This window comes from Phalacrocorax aristotelis, chromosome 14, assembly GCF_949628215.1.
Source record: "Phalacrocorax aristotelis chromosome 14, bGulAri2.1, whole genome shotgun sequence".
NCBI lineage: Eukaryota > Metazoa > Chordata > Aves > Suliformes > Phalacrocoracidae > Phalacrocorax > Phalacrocorax aristotelis.
In genome coordinates this window covers 13101029-13117441 of record NC_134289.1, presented here as the reverse complement: position 1 = coordinate 13117441, position 16413 = coordinate 13101029, and the positions used below count along the sequence as shown (strand labels likewise).

Here is a 16413-nt window from a genome sequence, read left to right as displayed (position 1 = left end):
ACAGCAGTGCAAAACCCCACAAGCTAAACAGTATAAGTTATAGGAGGTCTCTAAAATAGAAGTTATTTATCTTACGGATGCTGAAGATACTGAGTCTTTGAGGATAGCTATTCAATAAAAATAATTTTAAAACAAGCAGAACTCCTTAATCTAGTCTTAGCTAGGACATTTTACCTAGCTTTGTTCTTGCCAAGCAGATGTCTTTCTTCATAAAAACAGTGAAGTGACTATGAGCTGACTTTTCTTTCCTGGCCTTATCTGAAATGGGATAGTACTGACCAGCGTAGTTAAGGTGTAGCTGGTTGGGTTTCAAGTTCCAGTTTCAGTTCAGCACTTTCCAGACAAATGGGCTTGCTTTGGCTTCACTGAAGCTGAAGCAGGCCTCCTGTTCATAAGCTCATTGCTTACTTTGGATTAGGTATAAAGTAAATGATGTGAATAATTTTGTTGTTTTATTTGTCCGCTTAACTATGTAATGGATTTGGTTTTGTGTAGGAACAACAAATGCCAGGTCATAAAGATAACTTGCTTGATTCTCTAACTTACGGGAGATAAAAGTGCTTCAGCTAAAGGCAGGTTTATTCCTTGTTATTTCGCAGTACATGATGTAAGAATTGCATTTAAGCCATTTCAGTACATTTAGTGTTTCCTGCATTTGAGGATGACGGCATGACTGTTTTTTCCAGGGATTGCTGTGGCAAAAATATTACCATTTCTAGGTTATTGGCTATCACCTTCCCCTTGCTTTCTCTGCTATGTTAGCAGTAGCACTGAGAACGGAGGCAATCAAACCCGTATTATTTCCTGCTCTGTTGGCTTGGCATGCTGATTTATCTTTTGGTTACGTATGCAGGGTGGGGAAGGGATATGTGGTACAGGGGCAGGACGGGTCCTTTGCACAGCCCTGGTGGTCTGTGTTGCTATTGTAAAAACACAGGCCAGTGAACTTGTTGACACTGAGGCAAAGAGAAGGTTTGAGAAGTGTGTGAAGAGTAAGACCTGCTTGATTGGCCTTCATAGGCTAAACTTAGGTAGGCTTGGTCCTGCGATGATTAAGCTCCGCTATTAAAATGAAACCATACTCTTTTCTGTGTTTTCTTTTTTTAAAGGCGGCTTCTGGTTAGTATAAAGTGTGCTGCTTCAGTTGCATCCTCTGAAAAGATGCAGTTAATAAGCAGCATCAGAGCCTTGTTCAGAAGTGCAAAAGGCAGAATTTCTTATCAATAAAGCCTCTCTCTAGTGTTGAGAGCGAGTTGATCTATTGCACGAAACAAAGGAGATAAGAAACCCCAATATATCCTCCCCATGTCCTGGAGTCTCTGATGTGACTGTAGAAACTTGTGAAGGGTTAGTCTTAATTTTAGCTTGAGCACAGCATTTCTGCTGGCAAAACCACGATGTTTTTTTTTGTAAAAGGAACCATTTGCATAGGGAATGTTAGTTTTTGAGTAGTAAATCCTGTGATTGTTGTCACCCATCGCTGAAGTAACTTTTCCTACAGGTTCCCATGCCTGAACTGTTAGTCCCTGGTGTGCTACGAGTACTACTGTGATCCTTGTGACAAAGGCATGTAGTGTTTTCCTTCCCATTCAGGAACTAAACAAATGTCTGAAGCTACCTATTGCAGATAGGCTCAAGCACTTGAGAATTCATCACAGGCTGTTCATAATGTATACAGTAGCTCTTGCATTGACCGTGTGGTGTGTTTTTTTCTGTATCTTTAATTAAATTGAGCTAAGATGCTCAGCGATCAGTGTGCCGTCATCGTTGTCCCTGTGCCCGCTCCCCCAAGCCCCGTGGGACTCTGGCTTCGGCAGTGTTTACCAGTGAGAGTTCATAACAAAGAAAGCAGAGGGAGACAAAAACCCCAAACCTGCGAGTGAACAGGAGCGCTGCTAAATGGAATGCTCAGCATCATCCAGGGTTGTGAGCTGATGAGCAGCTGGGCGAGGCGGGCTGCAGCCACGTACAAGATTGCCTATGTGTGACTGCTTGGAGTCTGCTGCGTGACTGATGGGCGCGAGCCGAGTGCAACCGCTTTTTGTATTTATCAGCCAGGTTGAGCTGGTACGTTTATAAGAATTAAGGATCACAGATTTTGTGGGGTTGAGTTAGATCTGATGGAGAGCTCGTTCTGTCACCTAGACTCCCACGGCAGATGTACAGGGCTTTTTTGTGGGTGCGTTTTTTTTTTTTTTAAAACTCTTGGACTTCTGGTTTAGATCTGCAATGTCTGGAAAAATTAACTTTCTGCAGAAACTGCTGTGTCCCGCTGAGGAGTGCTGGTGTGTGCTCTCACAGGTTTGGTCCTATATGGTATTGTCCCTGTGAGCATGCCAAGGTAGTATAGCCATATGATGGGAATGCTGGGAAGGTACAGAGGAGGACATGAGGCGATCTTGATGAAAATCGTAAGAGGTAGCTGGAAGAAAAATTCACTGTAGTGTCAGATAATGTGAGTAGCAGAGCTGCAGTTCTGTGCTTATAAACTAAACTTGCATGTTGTGCTGAATTGGAAGAGCGTGTATTATGCTCTAAACTTTCAAAAAGTTGAAAATAAGCGGTTGCTTTTGCCTGATGTGGTTGGTGTGGTTGCAGTGTGTATAGGCACAACTTTCAAATTCTTCAGGATTTATTATTAAACTGGTAAGGTCTAAAATATTTAGTGATTATGGTCTCTTTCCTGCTGGTTTTCTTGAATGTAGCTTTTCTTTCCTTAACCTGATAGTGGCTTTCAACTTCTCTCTCACTGAGCAGTGCGTGTGTGTGTGCTTGGAAGGCAGAGCTGCAGCTGAAAGCAAATCAGATGGTGGAACTAAGATAAAAACACGTGATTTGCAGTCAGACCAGTGAGGGTGAGGTAGTAAAGATTAGTTTTCAGTGGAAAGTAAGAACCAGGGCCCCTAACTCTCCTCTTGGCTATTTTTTCTCTTTGTTTTTTCCCTTTGTATTAACCTTCCCGACAGCAGAAAAATCTGACTTTGGTACTCGTTTGACTAGAACTGTATAACAAAGCCTTGAACAAATTTCTTTGTGTCTCTTCTGAGGCTGTACCTCACTGGACTCACTAAGCAGAGATGATGTGTTTCTGCATACTTAAAGTATGTATGGTTTGAGGTTTCTCACTCTAGGGTTTATGCAAAGATCCTCCACGACAGCAAAGACAGCCAACTTGCTTTGTGTCGGTTTCAGCAAGTGAGAAAATAACGGTGTGCACAGTGTTTCTCTAATATTGACAAGCCATTCAGTTTTCAGTGACACTCTTCTTCAGAATAGGATGGAATATTCAAGGCATTATGTTGGACCTTATGTTTTCTTTCTATAACTTGCCAAAGAGAGAAAAGTATGTGTGTGTGGAGGGGGTTTAATACAGTGAATATCTGTGGCATCTGGGCGAAATTACGAACAATAAAATAACTATGAAAATCAGCTGGAATTTCATAAGCAGCTAAACTGTGACCATCTAGGGCACGCTGAACGAAAAAGACATGTCTGAAGCAGAACATGCTCAAATGAGGAATGTCTGTACAGTCTGGCGTGAAGCAAGTGCATATGCAATTAGGTCACTGCTTTAAGTGTGAATGTTTCCCCTCTTTGGAAAGGCGTACTCATCCGTTGCAACAAGGAACCAAACCAGAATGCTAATACAATAAAAACAAATTTAAAAGTGTTTTCAATTAGCATGCTGGTCTATTCCCTCGTGCCTAGAGAATCAGTGAGCTCTTTTGTAAGGAACAGAAACATTTCCATAGTTGAATATACATAAGGCCCTGGAAATGCAGAAAGAATAACAACCAGTTGCTTCTGGAAAACTTGCAAATCTTTATAAGCATTGTGTAAGCCTCGGATGCCTTGTTCTTTGGAGCTCATAGGGCATCCTGCAAATAGTCTTGTTTCAAAGAACTGAAATAAAGTGAAATATCGTCATGTGCGATTTAAAGATTTGGTACTTAATCTTTAAACACTGAAATGTTGATCATGGAGAGACTGTGCGATTACTTATTACCAGGTAATCTTACTATTCATTCTTATAAACTTCTGAATGTACCGTGTGACACTGAATTATTTTTCCTATTGTGATACTTGGGATCCTGCATTTTTTTGCTACTTCTGGGGTTTTGCAGCCTGCTTTCTCTTGTAATCATCTTCTACAGCCTGGGAATAGCTACTGGAATTCCTAAAATAGTGCTGCGCCAGGCCTAATTCGTACCCAATTTGGGTTGTAAATATGCGAAACTAGTGCTTTTCTGAAAAGAGAGTGGTGAAATAGAGGACTCATAAACCCTCCTTTTCTTATGGGATGAGAAGTAAGGATCCTTGAAATCTGTGCCTCCGTTATGATCCATTATGATGACTCTTCTCAGCAGAAATAATGGCGGGGATGTGTGTCTGTGTGGGAATTAGCTCAGTCTCTACTACTTCAGCAAACCCACTTTACCCCCTCAGCTCTCTATGTGCGGTTTAAAATTTTAATGTCGTTCAACAGGACTGGTTGCCCAATGTTGCTTGCCTTTAAAGGCCACAGGGAAGCTAGTGGGAAAAATGCCTGTTGTTTATGGTGTTGTAGGAAAACTGTCAAAGACGAAAAGGCAAGGCCTATCTCTACAAAAAGGCTGTCTTGTTAACAAGATTGTCACTAGCTCACTAGCAAAGGGCTTCAACTAACGAGGGAGTAATTAGAGCCTAGAAGGAAAAGAAGCAGGTTGCTCTCTGCCGCCTGCGACGAGTAGTTCCCATTACTTCAGAAACAGCTTATTGTTTCTCTTGCCTAAGCACCCCTTAAGGCAGTGCTCCACAAAACAGCCCTCTAGTGTAAATAGTTCAGGTGCCAGTAGGAAGGCTCAGAAATTGTCAATTCTTAATCTTTTGTCCTTGCAGTGCTGATGGCAATGCAAGTGGCGAGTCCCTGTGGAGGCCGCCGACTTTCTTAATCCATGCTTATCACAACGAGGTACGTTTGGACACAGTTAAGAAAGTTAAGAACAGAGTCGTTCTTTCATTGGCCCCTGCTATTGTCTGAGGGAATCTTAATCTCCTGGTACATTGTGTCCCTCTTGACACCACGTCAGGAAATCTGTTGTCACTTGCCTCTAAGACATGAATGAGAGTTACAGAAACTTAGTGACTCATCAAAGTTGAACACAGGGCTATTTATTGGTAGAGCAAGAATTGAATAAAGGCCTGCTAGGCTAATGTCCCAGCTTTAGGGGTGTCTATTTATCGCTTAACAACAGTTACTGATTGTTTAAAGCCCATGTTGGTAAGAGGTTTGCTGACTTTTAGGTGGCTTTAAGTTAGAGGTTCAGTGATGAGCCAAATCTGGCTGTGGTTTGGAGCTGCCTGCACTGGCCATTATCAGACTACCATGGCAGCCCAAATAATCTCTTGAGACAGTCTTAGCTAGAAATACTAGCTCCTGCTTTCTAGTATGTGCTTTCATTTTTCTTCAGTTATTCTGTAAAAGTGAGGAGAAAGGTAAAGAAAAAACACAAAGCTGTCGTCTTCGTGCCCTGACAAGCTGTAAGACTCAGCCTTGTTTCCCACCCTGTCCTCAGTACCAAAAGCATCTCTTCATAACTTGAAAAGCTGATTTCTCTAGTGGTACGGTAGCTGTGTTTGTGTATACAGCGATGCAGAAATGCCGTTGACAGCAGTAATAAGGCTGTGCAGTGAAAAATAGTTGGGACTGGATTTGTCAATATTTTATGCAAGTCAGGTAGTTTGATTGTTTTTCAATCTGCCTTGACTGATCTAGGATGTACCAGCTTCTGCAGGGAGTGGCTTTAGTACAGTTTAGTATTTATCTGGGTTTAAAGAAACATACGGTTCTTTGTTATTAATCGTGGCTTCACCTCTTGTGGTCTAACAGAACAAGAATTCAGGAAGAAATGTGAAAAAAACATCATATAGGCAATTTTGGACTGAAGAAAGCTTGGGCTAATATTAATGATTTCTGTGAATTGGTTTTATCCTGTAGGTTGTTTTTATTTCTGTCTCTCTCGATTCACCACATCTGGACCCTGGTCTGAGGATACATCTGGTGTTGATCACTCTTTGTAGGCATTTAGCTTGCATTTCTATAACGCTGTGTTTGGGCAGTGAGGAGTGACTAACTTCTGTCTTATTTGGACTTGAACATGTCATCTAGAATTAAGTTGATAACTGTTCCTTATTTTTTATCAAAGTGTCCAGCAGCTTTCCATGAGTTCAAAAAAGCTTCAGTTTCAGATGACTATTGCCTTCAGCTGCGGCATTAAGGATTTCTACACCATGGATCTAATTTATTTGTGAAGAGGGTCATAGGCAGGGACTTCAGCACTAGAAATACCCGTAACTGCTTCAAGCTGTCCTGTACACCTCAGCTGGACAACTCTTGCAAAGCTGAGTAGGCATGACATGCATGCAAACTTAGGATCAGCTGTCAGAGGCGTTGGTGGTGGCGTATCAATAAATTGCTTAATCTTTCAAGCCTTGTTTTTGGCTTTATTGCAAATGAGGATGCTGAATATCACAATACCACTGATACGCAGTTCTTACTAAACCAATATCCCAGTGCTGGAAGCTGAATGGGAAGGGACAGATGGTGCAAGGACATAATCAGGGAGAAACATTGCAAGGTGTTTGTTGTAAACACATGGAGGGCATTGTGGCACTGTGACTTACTTGCAAGGAAAGAGGAAGACAGGGTGTGTGGCTGCTGGCGGTGTTAGGTAACGATCTGTCCGACCCATATGTAAGGAGTATTGGAGTGGGCAATTTCTGTCTAATCCCATAAGCTTACTGAAACTAAACTGGAGGTACTCTGAACTTCCCCCAAACAGTTACACAGCACAGTCAAAATGGATCTAGAGCTAATAGATCCGTGGATAAATTTTAATGAACTTTGCTGTTTTTCTACAACCAAGTTTTAAATGGAATTATTCTATTCGTGTTGGAAGACTAACATGCACTGAGCTTACTTCTCAGCTCTTCATGCTGTCATTGAGGAGGGCCACAAACTGGTTTGCTGACTATTGTTGCTGAGTAGGATTTTTGGTATTCCCCCTTTTGCCTACCTGTGGTCTTTCTGTGGCCTTTTCCTCCAAGCCAGTTTGGTCAGTGGTGTAAGAGGGTGACCCATGCGAGCAGTTAACGTGTCTTCACTCTGGCCTACCCAAATCGAAGGTGGAAATGTTAGTGAATGAATAGTCTGAGGCTCCCTTTCATCAATCAGGAATTGGGGTTTGAAATTGAATTTCTGTTGAAATTGACCTATTCTGAAACGCCTTTTCTGTTAGCTTTGATGCTTAAATCTACAATACTTTATTAATGAGTGAATGATTATTTCCTGAAAGATATTTACGTAAAGTAAAAGCGAATGGAAATACGAGCTTCTGCTACTTCAAAATAGTTCTTGGAATTTTTTTGTTTAGAGGAGTAGGAAGGGCGTGGGTTTTGTTGGTGTTTTTTTTTCCTCCCATAGAGGAAAACAAAACAAAAAAACCAAGAAGGAATGGGTGAGTTAAAACAAACAAACAAAAAAAAAAAAACTTGAGGCTAGAAGAACCCTCACTGCTTTAGCTAGCTATGTGAAAAATGTATCTCATTAGACTGTCAGTGTTGCTCTTTTCCAGCCACTGATGGGTAATGCAATAGCAAGAAATAATGTTTTCTCTTTCCCCTTATCCCACCCCTTCGCCCAGGGATCCTTTGCACCCATGTGTTACAGCTTTGTTCATGTGTTTTCCAAATGACAGGCTGCTTTGTAGTTCTAATGTGCACCTTTCTTTTAATTTTAGGTTCTGTCTTCATTTTGCTGACTCAAACCACAGATTCCATGGAAAGGAGGGGGAAGCGGAATAAAATACTCAAGCACCCGAAGAAAGTCAAACTAGCCAATGAAAATTACTGTTACTGAAGTGTAGACTGCTTTCACATATAGTAGAGGGGAAAAACTGCTGTCGATACAAAGCTTATAAAATTACTTTTGCAGACTCTTCTTTCTGAGCTTCAAATAGGCTAAAACCCCTTCAACTCAGGTTGAATTAGAAAATGGAAATATGACTCCTTGCTGGTGTTCTCCATCTTTCTCCCCCTCTGCAGGGTTTTTTGTTAGGGGCAGGAAATCCTGAACAAATTGTATGGCGCCAACCAAACTTACAGTTGATGGTTATGGATGACATAGGAACTTCAGAGTTACATCGATGTGGTGACACCTAATTAAGGCAAAGGTTAAAAACTGCTTATCGGCTACTTTATCAAAACTTGTATAACTATTACGGTTGTGCTTTCTTCACTCTTACTAAGATTTGAACTCTGGGGTGATGTTCCCTGGCAGGTGTAAGCGGATAAGTCATCTTTTTGGATTGGAAGCGGCAATAATATGAGAATGCCCAGAAGAGGCTTAGTAATTCAAGCCAGGACTCGTTGGCTGTTAGTGGGCCTTGCTTTACTGTTCAGTTTAGTCTTGCTCATGTATTTGCTCGAGTGTGCTCCACAAACAGATGTTAATGGATCTCTGCCTGGTGTTGTAGGTGAAAACATGGGTAAAGAATACTATCAAGCTCTCCTGCAGGAACAAGAAGAGCATTATCAAAACCGAGCTACCAGTCTGAAACGTCAGATTGCCCAGTTAAAGCAAGAACTTCAGGAAATGAGTGATAAATTGAAATCCTTACAGGAGAAAAAGAGCCCCAAGGTCAATGGTATGAACTACCAGGGCACCAAAGAACAAGCATCCAATGATCTCCTAGAGTTTCTTCATTCCCAGATTGACAAAGCCGAGGTGAGCGTGGGGGCCAAACTGCCTAGTGAATATGGCGTCATTCCTTTTGAAAGCTTTACGTCCATGAAAGTATTCCAGTTGGAGATGGGGCTCACTCGGCATCCAGAAGAGAAACCTGTGAGAAAGGATAAACGAGATGAATTGGTGGAAGTTATTGAAGCTGGCCTAGAAGTTATCAATAATCCAGATGAAGAAGATGGACAAGATGAAGACGACAGAGTAGGAGAGAGGCAGCTGTATAGTGAAAATGATTTCATAGAAGGTACGCTTATTACATGCTTTCCAGCCAGTTATCAGAATGTCGCAACAGGAGTTTAATGGTGTTTGTATTTTCAGGGGGTTTACCTGCTTGAATATAGTCTTGAACAGTAATTACCCAGTAAGAACCTTTATTTCTAATGATGAGAATGTTACTGCTCATTATCTTGTGTTTTGTGTAGGGAGCATGAAATCCATTTCAGAAGGGCTCACCACAAGAAGCGTAGAGGGGAAGTTGTAACCGCTTAAAATACTGAGGCATTCATAACTGATTTTTGCTGAAGTCAGTGTGGCACAACTGCTTATGGTACTGAATAACTGAAAGACTTCCAGTGAGACTGGTGGCAGTGGGAGGGAGAAATTGATTCATCTCTCTTGTTCCAGTATAGTTAAGCTATTCAGTGTGAAACTACAGGGTTTCTGGTTTTTTTTTTTTTTCTTCACTCATCGCTATGCCACTTCTAGTTACTATTCAGGCTTTTGACTCTCTCAGAGCTGGCATACTCATATTGGAGGGAGAGCATTGGTAGGCTAACATGTTCTGGTCATGGCAGCTGAAGAACTTGGTGTCCTCAATAGACCCTTCATGGCGTATTAGTTATGGGGTTTGCTAAGCTGAGCAACCTTGAACTGTTCTCTTGTTCTCGATTCAATTCTCTTTCAGTTGCATGTTTAGTTACAGAACACATTATTATAAAACCAAAAATAACAGTTACGCTTTCAACATTTAGTGACGCCCTTAAAAGATGCGTTAGTGCTAATTCCTATAGAAGTTGGCTTTCAAGGTACAGTGTAATGCTGATGGAGATCAGTATTATCAAAAACTGTCCTAGTACCTCTTTTTTGTATGTACAGTATTAAATACGTTTCATGCTGCCATAAAAAATGCCCAAAGTTGGACCAAGTTATAAGAGCAGTACTGATGTCTGCACTTCTAAACAAACAGATGCTGGAGAAAGGTACCGTTGGCCTTGAAATAATCAGTTCTTTCAGTCTGAGATGATGTAATTCGTCTGCAGTGCAAAAAGTCTCTGCTTTTAACAGCTACTGTGTTTAAAGTTTAATGCAAGTACTCTTCTTCGTTCCAGAAGGTGGGGCAGGCTGTAGAATCCACTCACTCAGCTGTCTCGCTGTAACACAGCCAGTTCAGTGTTAGGCTCTTACTGCAGTTTTTACTTAAAACCATAGTATTTTGCCTGGAAGTAGTCGTTCTTGCAATTTTTTGTTTTCTTTTTATATTAAGTGTGCAGCTGCTTTTCCTTTACTGCTTATACTGCTGCTTATACTCTACTGGATATTTTTTTTTACCAGTTCTGAAACAGTTATTCACTTTTTAGTGTACTGCCTTTAATGACCGCAGACCTCCAAGAAAGCGAGGAGATGTAGGAGCTCAGAACTGTGCTTAGGCCCCTGCCTCTGTTACACCAGTATACTGATAATTGGTTTTGGAAGTTGAACTAGTTTCCTTTCGTTGTAAAGGACGTTTCTTCAAGCATGGGTTACAGGAACTGTAGAAAAAATACTCAGCACTTAAAATAATGTATTTTTATGCTGTAGCTCATATGGGTGTGTTAGCAACTAGCCATAGTGATATATATCACTCTTGTTTCAGACACGAGTTGTGGGTTGTGTGGGTATTCTGTGTTTATGTGAGAATACGACTGGCTAATTTAGACACTGGGCCAGCAAACAAAGCTGGTCTGAATATTAACACCTTTTTTTCCCCCCCCCTTCCTTCTGTTTGTTCCAAAACATAGAGGTGAGAAATGGAACCCCCGGCAGTGGTGGCTGCTGGCCCCTCCCCTGCAGCCCTGTGGCTGGGCTCCAGCGCTGCCTGGCTTGGCAGTTTGCACATCCTCGTTTGATGGAAGTGCAGCTGGAAAGTTGATGTCCTTCCATTTAGGAAATGCTGCTCCCTTAAGCTGTCATAAACCAGTGGGTTCCAGTTTTGGAGAAGACTTGGTGCATCTGCTGAAGTCACAACAGTTCCTGTAAATGTCCGAAGAGCACAACTAAACCGTTGCTGGATTAGCGGTGCTCGTTTAGAGAAACAATTTGTTAAAGTTGGCCTGAGTTAAAACAAGTAGTTTGTCACTTAAGTTCTGTATCCTCAGCTGCTAAAGCTTATTTCAAGTAAGTGATTTAGGACTAAGACTATAGAGTTTTATGCCATTTGAAACAAGAGGCTGAGAAACTTGGTGTCTGGATTACTTGGGGGGGTTGGGGGGGCAAAAGGGAACACTAATACTTGCATTAGTTAATATGTAGCCATCATATTTTATGCCTAATATAGATAAATTATTTTTGCTTTTGTTCTGACTTGAAGGTGTTTTTTTTCTCAAAACTAATGCATATCTATGTACAAAAACGTACCCACAAAACTGCCACAAGTGTAAGCTAAACTAGAAACCGGCATTTTTATTCTAGAAGTGTTTTAGCTTCCTACCTCAATACGCTAACTTCTCATGTAGGTAAACGTTTGGTTCTGGGAATCGCGTCAGCTTTTTCCTCAGATATGGGATACTAGACTGAACTTGGAGCTACATAATCTGTTGTGCTGTGTACTTTTAAGTTGTATTAGTAAATTCTTAGAGAACCTGGTGGCTGTTTAAATAAGTTTAGAATCTTTTATAGACAGTTTTACCTAATGGTATCCCTTTATCGCCAGTGAATGTCTGAAGTTCTTCCCCAGCATTTACATTCTCTTTGCCACTCAGTGGAATATCACTGTCTTGGTTTGTAAAAGCATAAAGAATGTTTTTTCTTGCTGTATTTTAGGGTTTACCTATATTGGAGTCATTTATGACAACAAAGACTAATGACATGATTTTAATCTTAATCTGCCTTTTCTATTTTATAAATAGACATTTCCTACATAAACTTTTCTGCAAAAGTACACTTAATTACTCAGTAATATGTGGTAGTCTGAATTGACTGGTTTGTATTACTCTCGTACCACGTGGCCCAAAAAACTTCAAACTATATGCTGGTGGATAGTAGCTTTCTTGTTGCTGCTCTTTTTGCTCTGTGCCCCTAATTTAACTATTCATGCAGCTTTTTTTTTCTGCATGTGCAGCCTCTGTGGTCTCTACATGAAGATATTCAGTGGTGCAAGGAAGCTGTACCCATGACAGGGAGCAGCCTGTTCAAGTGTTATCTAACTGATGGTTGGGTTTTTTTGGCGTTGCAAAACAGAGTAATGACCAAATATGTTTTGGAGTTGCGATTAGGCAGAACTGTCTGCCTAACAGAGACGAAAGTAATAACACCAAGTAAAAAAAAAAGATTTGCAAGCGTGTGTCGCAGCTGTAAAGATAGTTTCTGAAAGCTCCCAATTTTTTTTTGACAAGGCTCAATTGACTTGCTCTGCTGATAAAAAGAAAACCAGCAAGTTTCTCTGCTCTGCAGGGCTCTGATTGCAGCATTGTTACCTTTTTTGCTTTGCTGCAACCCCAAAGGAAACTTCCAGAGTTCTAATATTAACATAACAAAAACTTGCCCTTAGAAAAAATTCGTGTTCTGCAGTTGCTGTTGGAGAAATGCTTTGCAGCTTTTTTCCTTAATATCTCCATTAGATCTAAGCGTATGAGAAGCAGGAGTGCACTGTTTCCCTTGGGTGAAGGGTATCCCTGAAGAGAATAGAAGTTGCAATATTAGATATTTTCATAAATGAAGGGGTCTAGGGCTACCAACAATGAACCCATTTGCTGAACTGGGCATTCTAAGGTAGTCCTGGATTAAAAATAGATTTCTTTGAGATCAGTGTTTAATAATACTGAGAAACAGAGGATAAGTAAGATGGGAAGAGCATAATAGTATTTACCTCTGTCCCTCCCCTTCCTTCAGAAGCCTGTGACATTAAGTCTTGTAGTGATGCAAAACTCAGGAGCCTTCATGGATATCTGTACTTTGTTGTAACTGATTTATTTGGGTTACATTTATCAGGGAAACTGTTTTATTTTATCAGGAAATTGAAAGCTTTTCAATTGGATAGACGTTTAAAATTAACCTTCAGAAAACAGAGGCATTAGCATATTTTCAGAAGCTAGTTAGCAATTAGTTAATCCCTAATAAAGATCTTGTTATTGGATGTCTGGAATTCTGTTTGGGCACACTTCTCTTGCTTCTGTGTTTCCAGTTAGAACTTGGCAAAGTCCAGAAACTATCTTTAGGTCTGAATCTCAAGGGAACACTCCCCACCCAAAATATGTCCTTGGTATGGAAAAATCGTTTATCCCAATGCTGCAAGCTCAAAGTCCAAACTCTTCTGGAGTCCTTGCCATCCATAGACTGGTGTGGGCTGTTTGTCATGCAAACACCCCCTTTAGTATGCCCTGTGTAAGACCAGAAACTGGCCAGTGTCCTGGGAACTTCAATGGAGAATTTTAATACACACAAAAAAAAGTCCTTTTGCCTTAAATTCCACAGACCAAACACTTTCTTGGTAGCTTTTGTGGTAGTTGTAAAACAAGTAATAGTATTCAGTGCCATAGAAGAACAGCTTTTTGGCTTTGATAGTAATTGATCCCCAGTATTCCTAAGATTTAATTTGTTTGGTGAGAAACAGAACTTCTGCAAAGGGAGTTAAGCTCCGTGGACCAGGAATAACAGCTGTTAAATTATTTCTGCTGCTTTTTACCTCTTTGCTTATAGAGCTCTGTTTTGGATGGCAGCCAGGGTGTGCTAGTTGGAAGGTGAGATTGCAGGTTTTATTACATGAGTCAGTCCCAAGCGTTAAAAACCTGAATACACTAAGAAGTAAAACAGATGTGGGTTCTTTTTCTGGCTGTTCTCAATTCTGGCTTCTGTGTATAGCAGGTTTAATGACATAGAAGTATTCAAATTAGTAGATTGCATATGGAGGTTAGCTCATAGCAAGGAGAATATGTTGAGGACCACATACTTGCTCTTTAAAAGAACTGTGGTGCTGGTAGGATGTTGCAATTCAAATGTTTGGAAACTTACATTCCAGCAATTGAATGTTGACAAGGCGCTATTCAGATTTGGACTTGCGTATTAAGGCCTTTATGAAGTTACAGTGGTGTGGGGTTATTTGAAGTTACTTTAATCTGAATTATTTTTTCTGTACTACAGCCTTCTGTAGTGGACTGACATCTAAGTTTGTGCTTTGATTAAAGATAAGCCGTTGGCAACTCTGATGTGCTGCTTAAAAACTTCAGTTACTTTGTAAACGGTGTTTTCCTCTGTAAGCAGCTATTGGATACTGGAGGAAGGAATATAATAGTACTGAATGTTAATTTATGCAGGAGTACTGGTACAAAGTATTTGGGCCTTATTGCATGAGAGCATGGTGTGCAAACACCGTGGCGCATCAGCTGCTCCAGTAACCAAGGAGCTGTTTTCAAGCTACAGCGCTGGACTACGTGGCACAGAGGGTTGGAGTGGAAAAGGACTGAGAAGGATTTAAGACCTTTTTCAGCTTCAAACAGTGAACATTGTGGACTTTCATTGTTTGACACACCCCTTTCAGTAGTTGTAATTAATACTGAGTTGAAACTGTCATGCTTTTCCTGAGCGTTACAATGTGGTGCATATTGTATGCAGCTCTGTCTTCACAAAGGAGTGAAGGTGGATTTCTAGGTCTTGGTATTGTTTCAGAGGGTAAAAAGCATTTAAGTTGAAAGGTTAGATTGAGTCACCATTTACTTCTAGTGGGACGTCACCAGCTTGGTCTGCCACACCATGCCTCCCCCAGGCATTTCCCATCGGATCTGCCAGGGCACGTGCTCGCCCGCAAGAAAGTGTATTACAGAGCTGAATATTGGAGGGGAATAGGGAGCTGGCTGTAAAAGAGGGGCTGTTGGGCAGATACAGGGCAGGGGCTGAAAGAGGGAACATCAGCAAATGGAACTGGCATTGGTTTGGGGAGGGAGGCTGGAGCAGACGAACATGGAGGGAGTTAGGCGGATTTAGGGAAAGGACTCTCTGTAAGGGGGCCTGGGGTATAGAGGGGAAAAAGTTGGGGGCAAGGTGGTGTACACCTTCCTTTGCTGCTTGCGTTGAATCAGAAGGTAATGAGAGGAAGGGAACATGGAGGAATATTGGCCTGGGCACAGGGAGAGAAGCAAAGCTCTAGGATCACTCCTTTCTGGTTCCTGAGATCGACAAATAAAACCAAGCTGCTCGAAGTTTGAGGTATTCTCCCTTCACAACCCTTGACCCCCTCTTGACTTCCGTTGCAAAAAAAGACAATAACAGCAAAAAGGACAGCATCTATACTGAGCACAAAAGACAACCCTTTGCATCACCAGAATGTGTCATCTAGCCTGTGCCTGGCCACCTCCTTTCTGGGTGGGAGGCTGGGAGAGGATTTCAGCTGCTCTGGAGGCTGGCTTGCAGGAAAAGAGGCAGTTCAGGCCTGCCAGGAAAGACACTGGTTGTGTGGTGTAAAGGCTGTTGTGTTGATCACACCTGGGGGATATGCAGCTATTCATAACTTTCTCAACGGTCTGTGTGGTCAGCTCAACTGGAAGTTGTTTGGTTTATAGTGTAGCTTATGTTTCTTCCTTATAATATACCGTTTCTTTGTTGGGGAGAGAGAAGAGCTGAGATGGGTTGAACAGAGGGCAGTTCTATTGGAGGATTTTTCCTGCCATCATTTCATACTCTCAGGTTAGTAGAGATACAGAATTATCACCACAGATAAGTCTTGGTCTTTTCCTTTGTGGTGTAAAATTAGAGAGGATGGTGGCCTGAGTTGCTTCCTTGATGGTCCTTAAATTAAAGCGACCAGCTAACCTAAATATTTGTTCTGAACGGGATAGGTTTGCCTACCCACTAGGAACAAAATGTCTCTCAATAGATAATCCTGTTCATAGAGAACTGGTATTGTTTTCTCAAAGTGTTACAGCTATGTAGAACACTTCTGGTTACATCCTTAGAGGCCCATAGCTGCAGTAAAATGCCACTGTCCTTATTTATGGGACAGAAAGCACTGTAGCTAGTGGCCAGCAGTGAAAACAGTTTTAAAGCATTCCAGCATTTATCGTGTGGATTATCTTTTTTAGATATCACATTTCAGATTTGACAGGCTTTGTCAAGCGAGTTACTGTGTCATTTGTTCTGCCACAGCTTGTGTTGTGTTGATTGCTGGCCAGATGATCTCAGCTTTTACTGAGGACTCGGTCAGGGGAAGATCCTTACTGAAGGGCCTAAGAACAGGCAATATTAGATTTCGGCCATCCTTTTCCATAGCGAATAGTTGAATTCCCTTTTGTGTTGGGAAAATCCAACTCTAATTCCGCCTGAGAGGTTGATGAAGAAGCATAAAACCTATCTAAGAAGCAGGGAAAGCTGGTGGTTGTTTGAGATTGTTTTTCAGATCTGGCCTAAGAAGGTAGGAGGGCGATTGTGATAATTGGTGGTTTGTG

General features: G+C 41.3%; 1 protein-coding gene across 2 annotated transcripts in view; it reads left to right on the top strand.

Moving 5' to 3' along the window:
• CSGALNACT2 (chondroitin sulfate N-acetylgalactosaminyltransferase 2) overlaps nt 1-16413 on the top strand; it is a 35399-nt gene that overhangs the window by 9560 nt on the left and 9426 nt on the right. For both annotated transcript variants that reach the window (XM_075109359.1, XM_075109358.1), the window contains one exon: nt 7779-9026. In XM_075109359.1, coding sequence (XP_074965460.1) covers nt 8363-9026 — 664 coding nt within the window. In that variant the 5' untranslated portion in view covers nt 7779-8362. The remainder of the gene's footprint in view (nt 1-7778; nt 9027-16413) is intronic.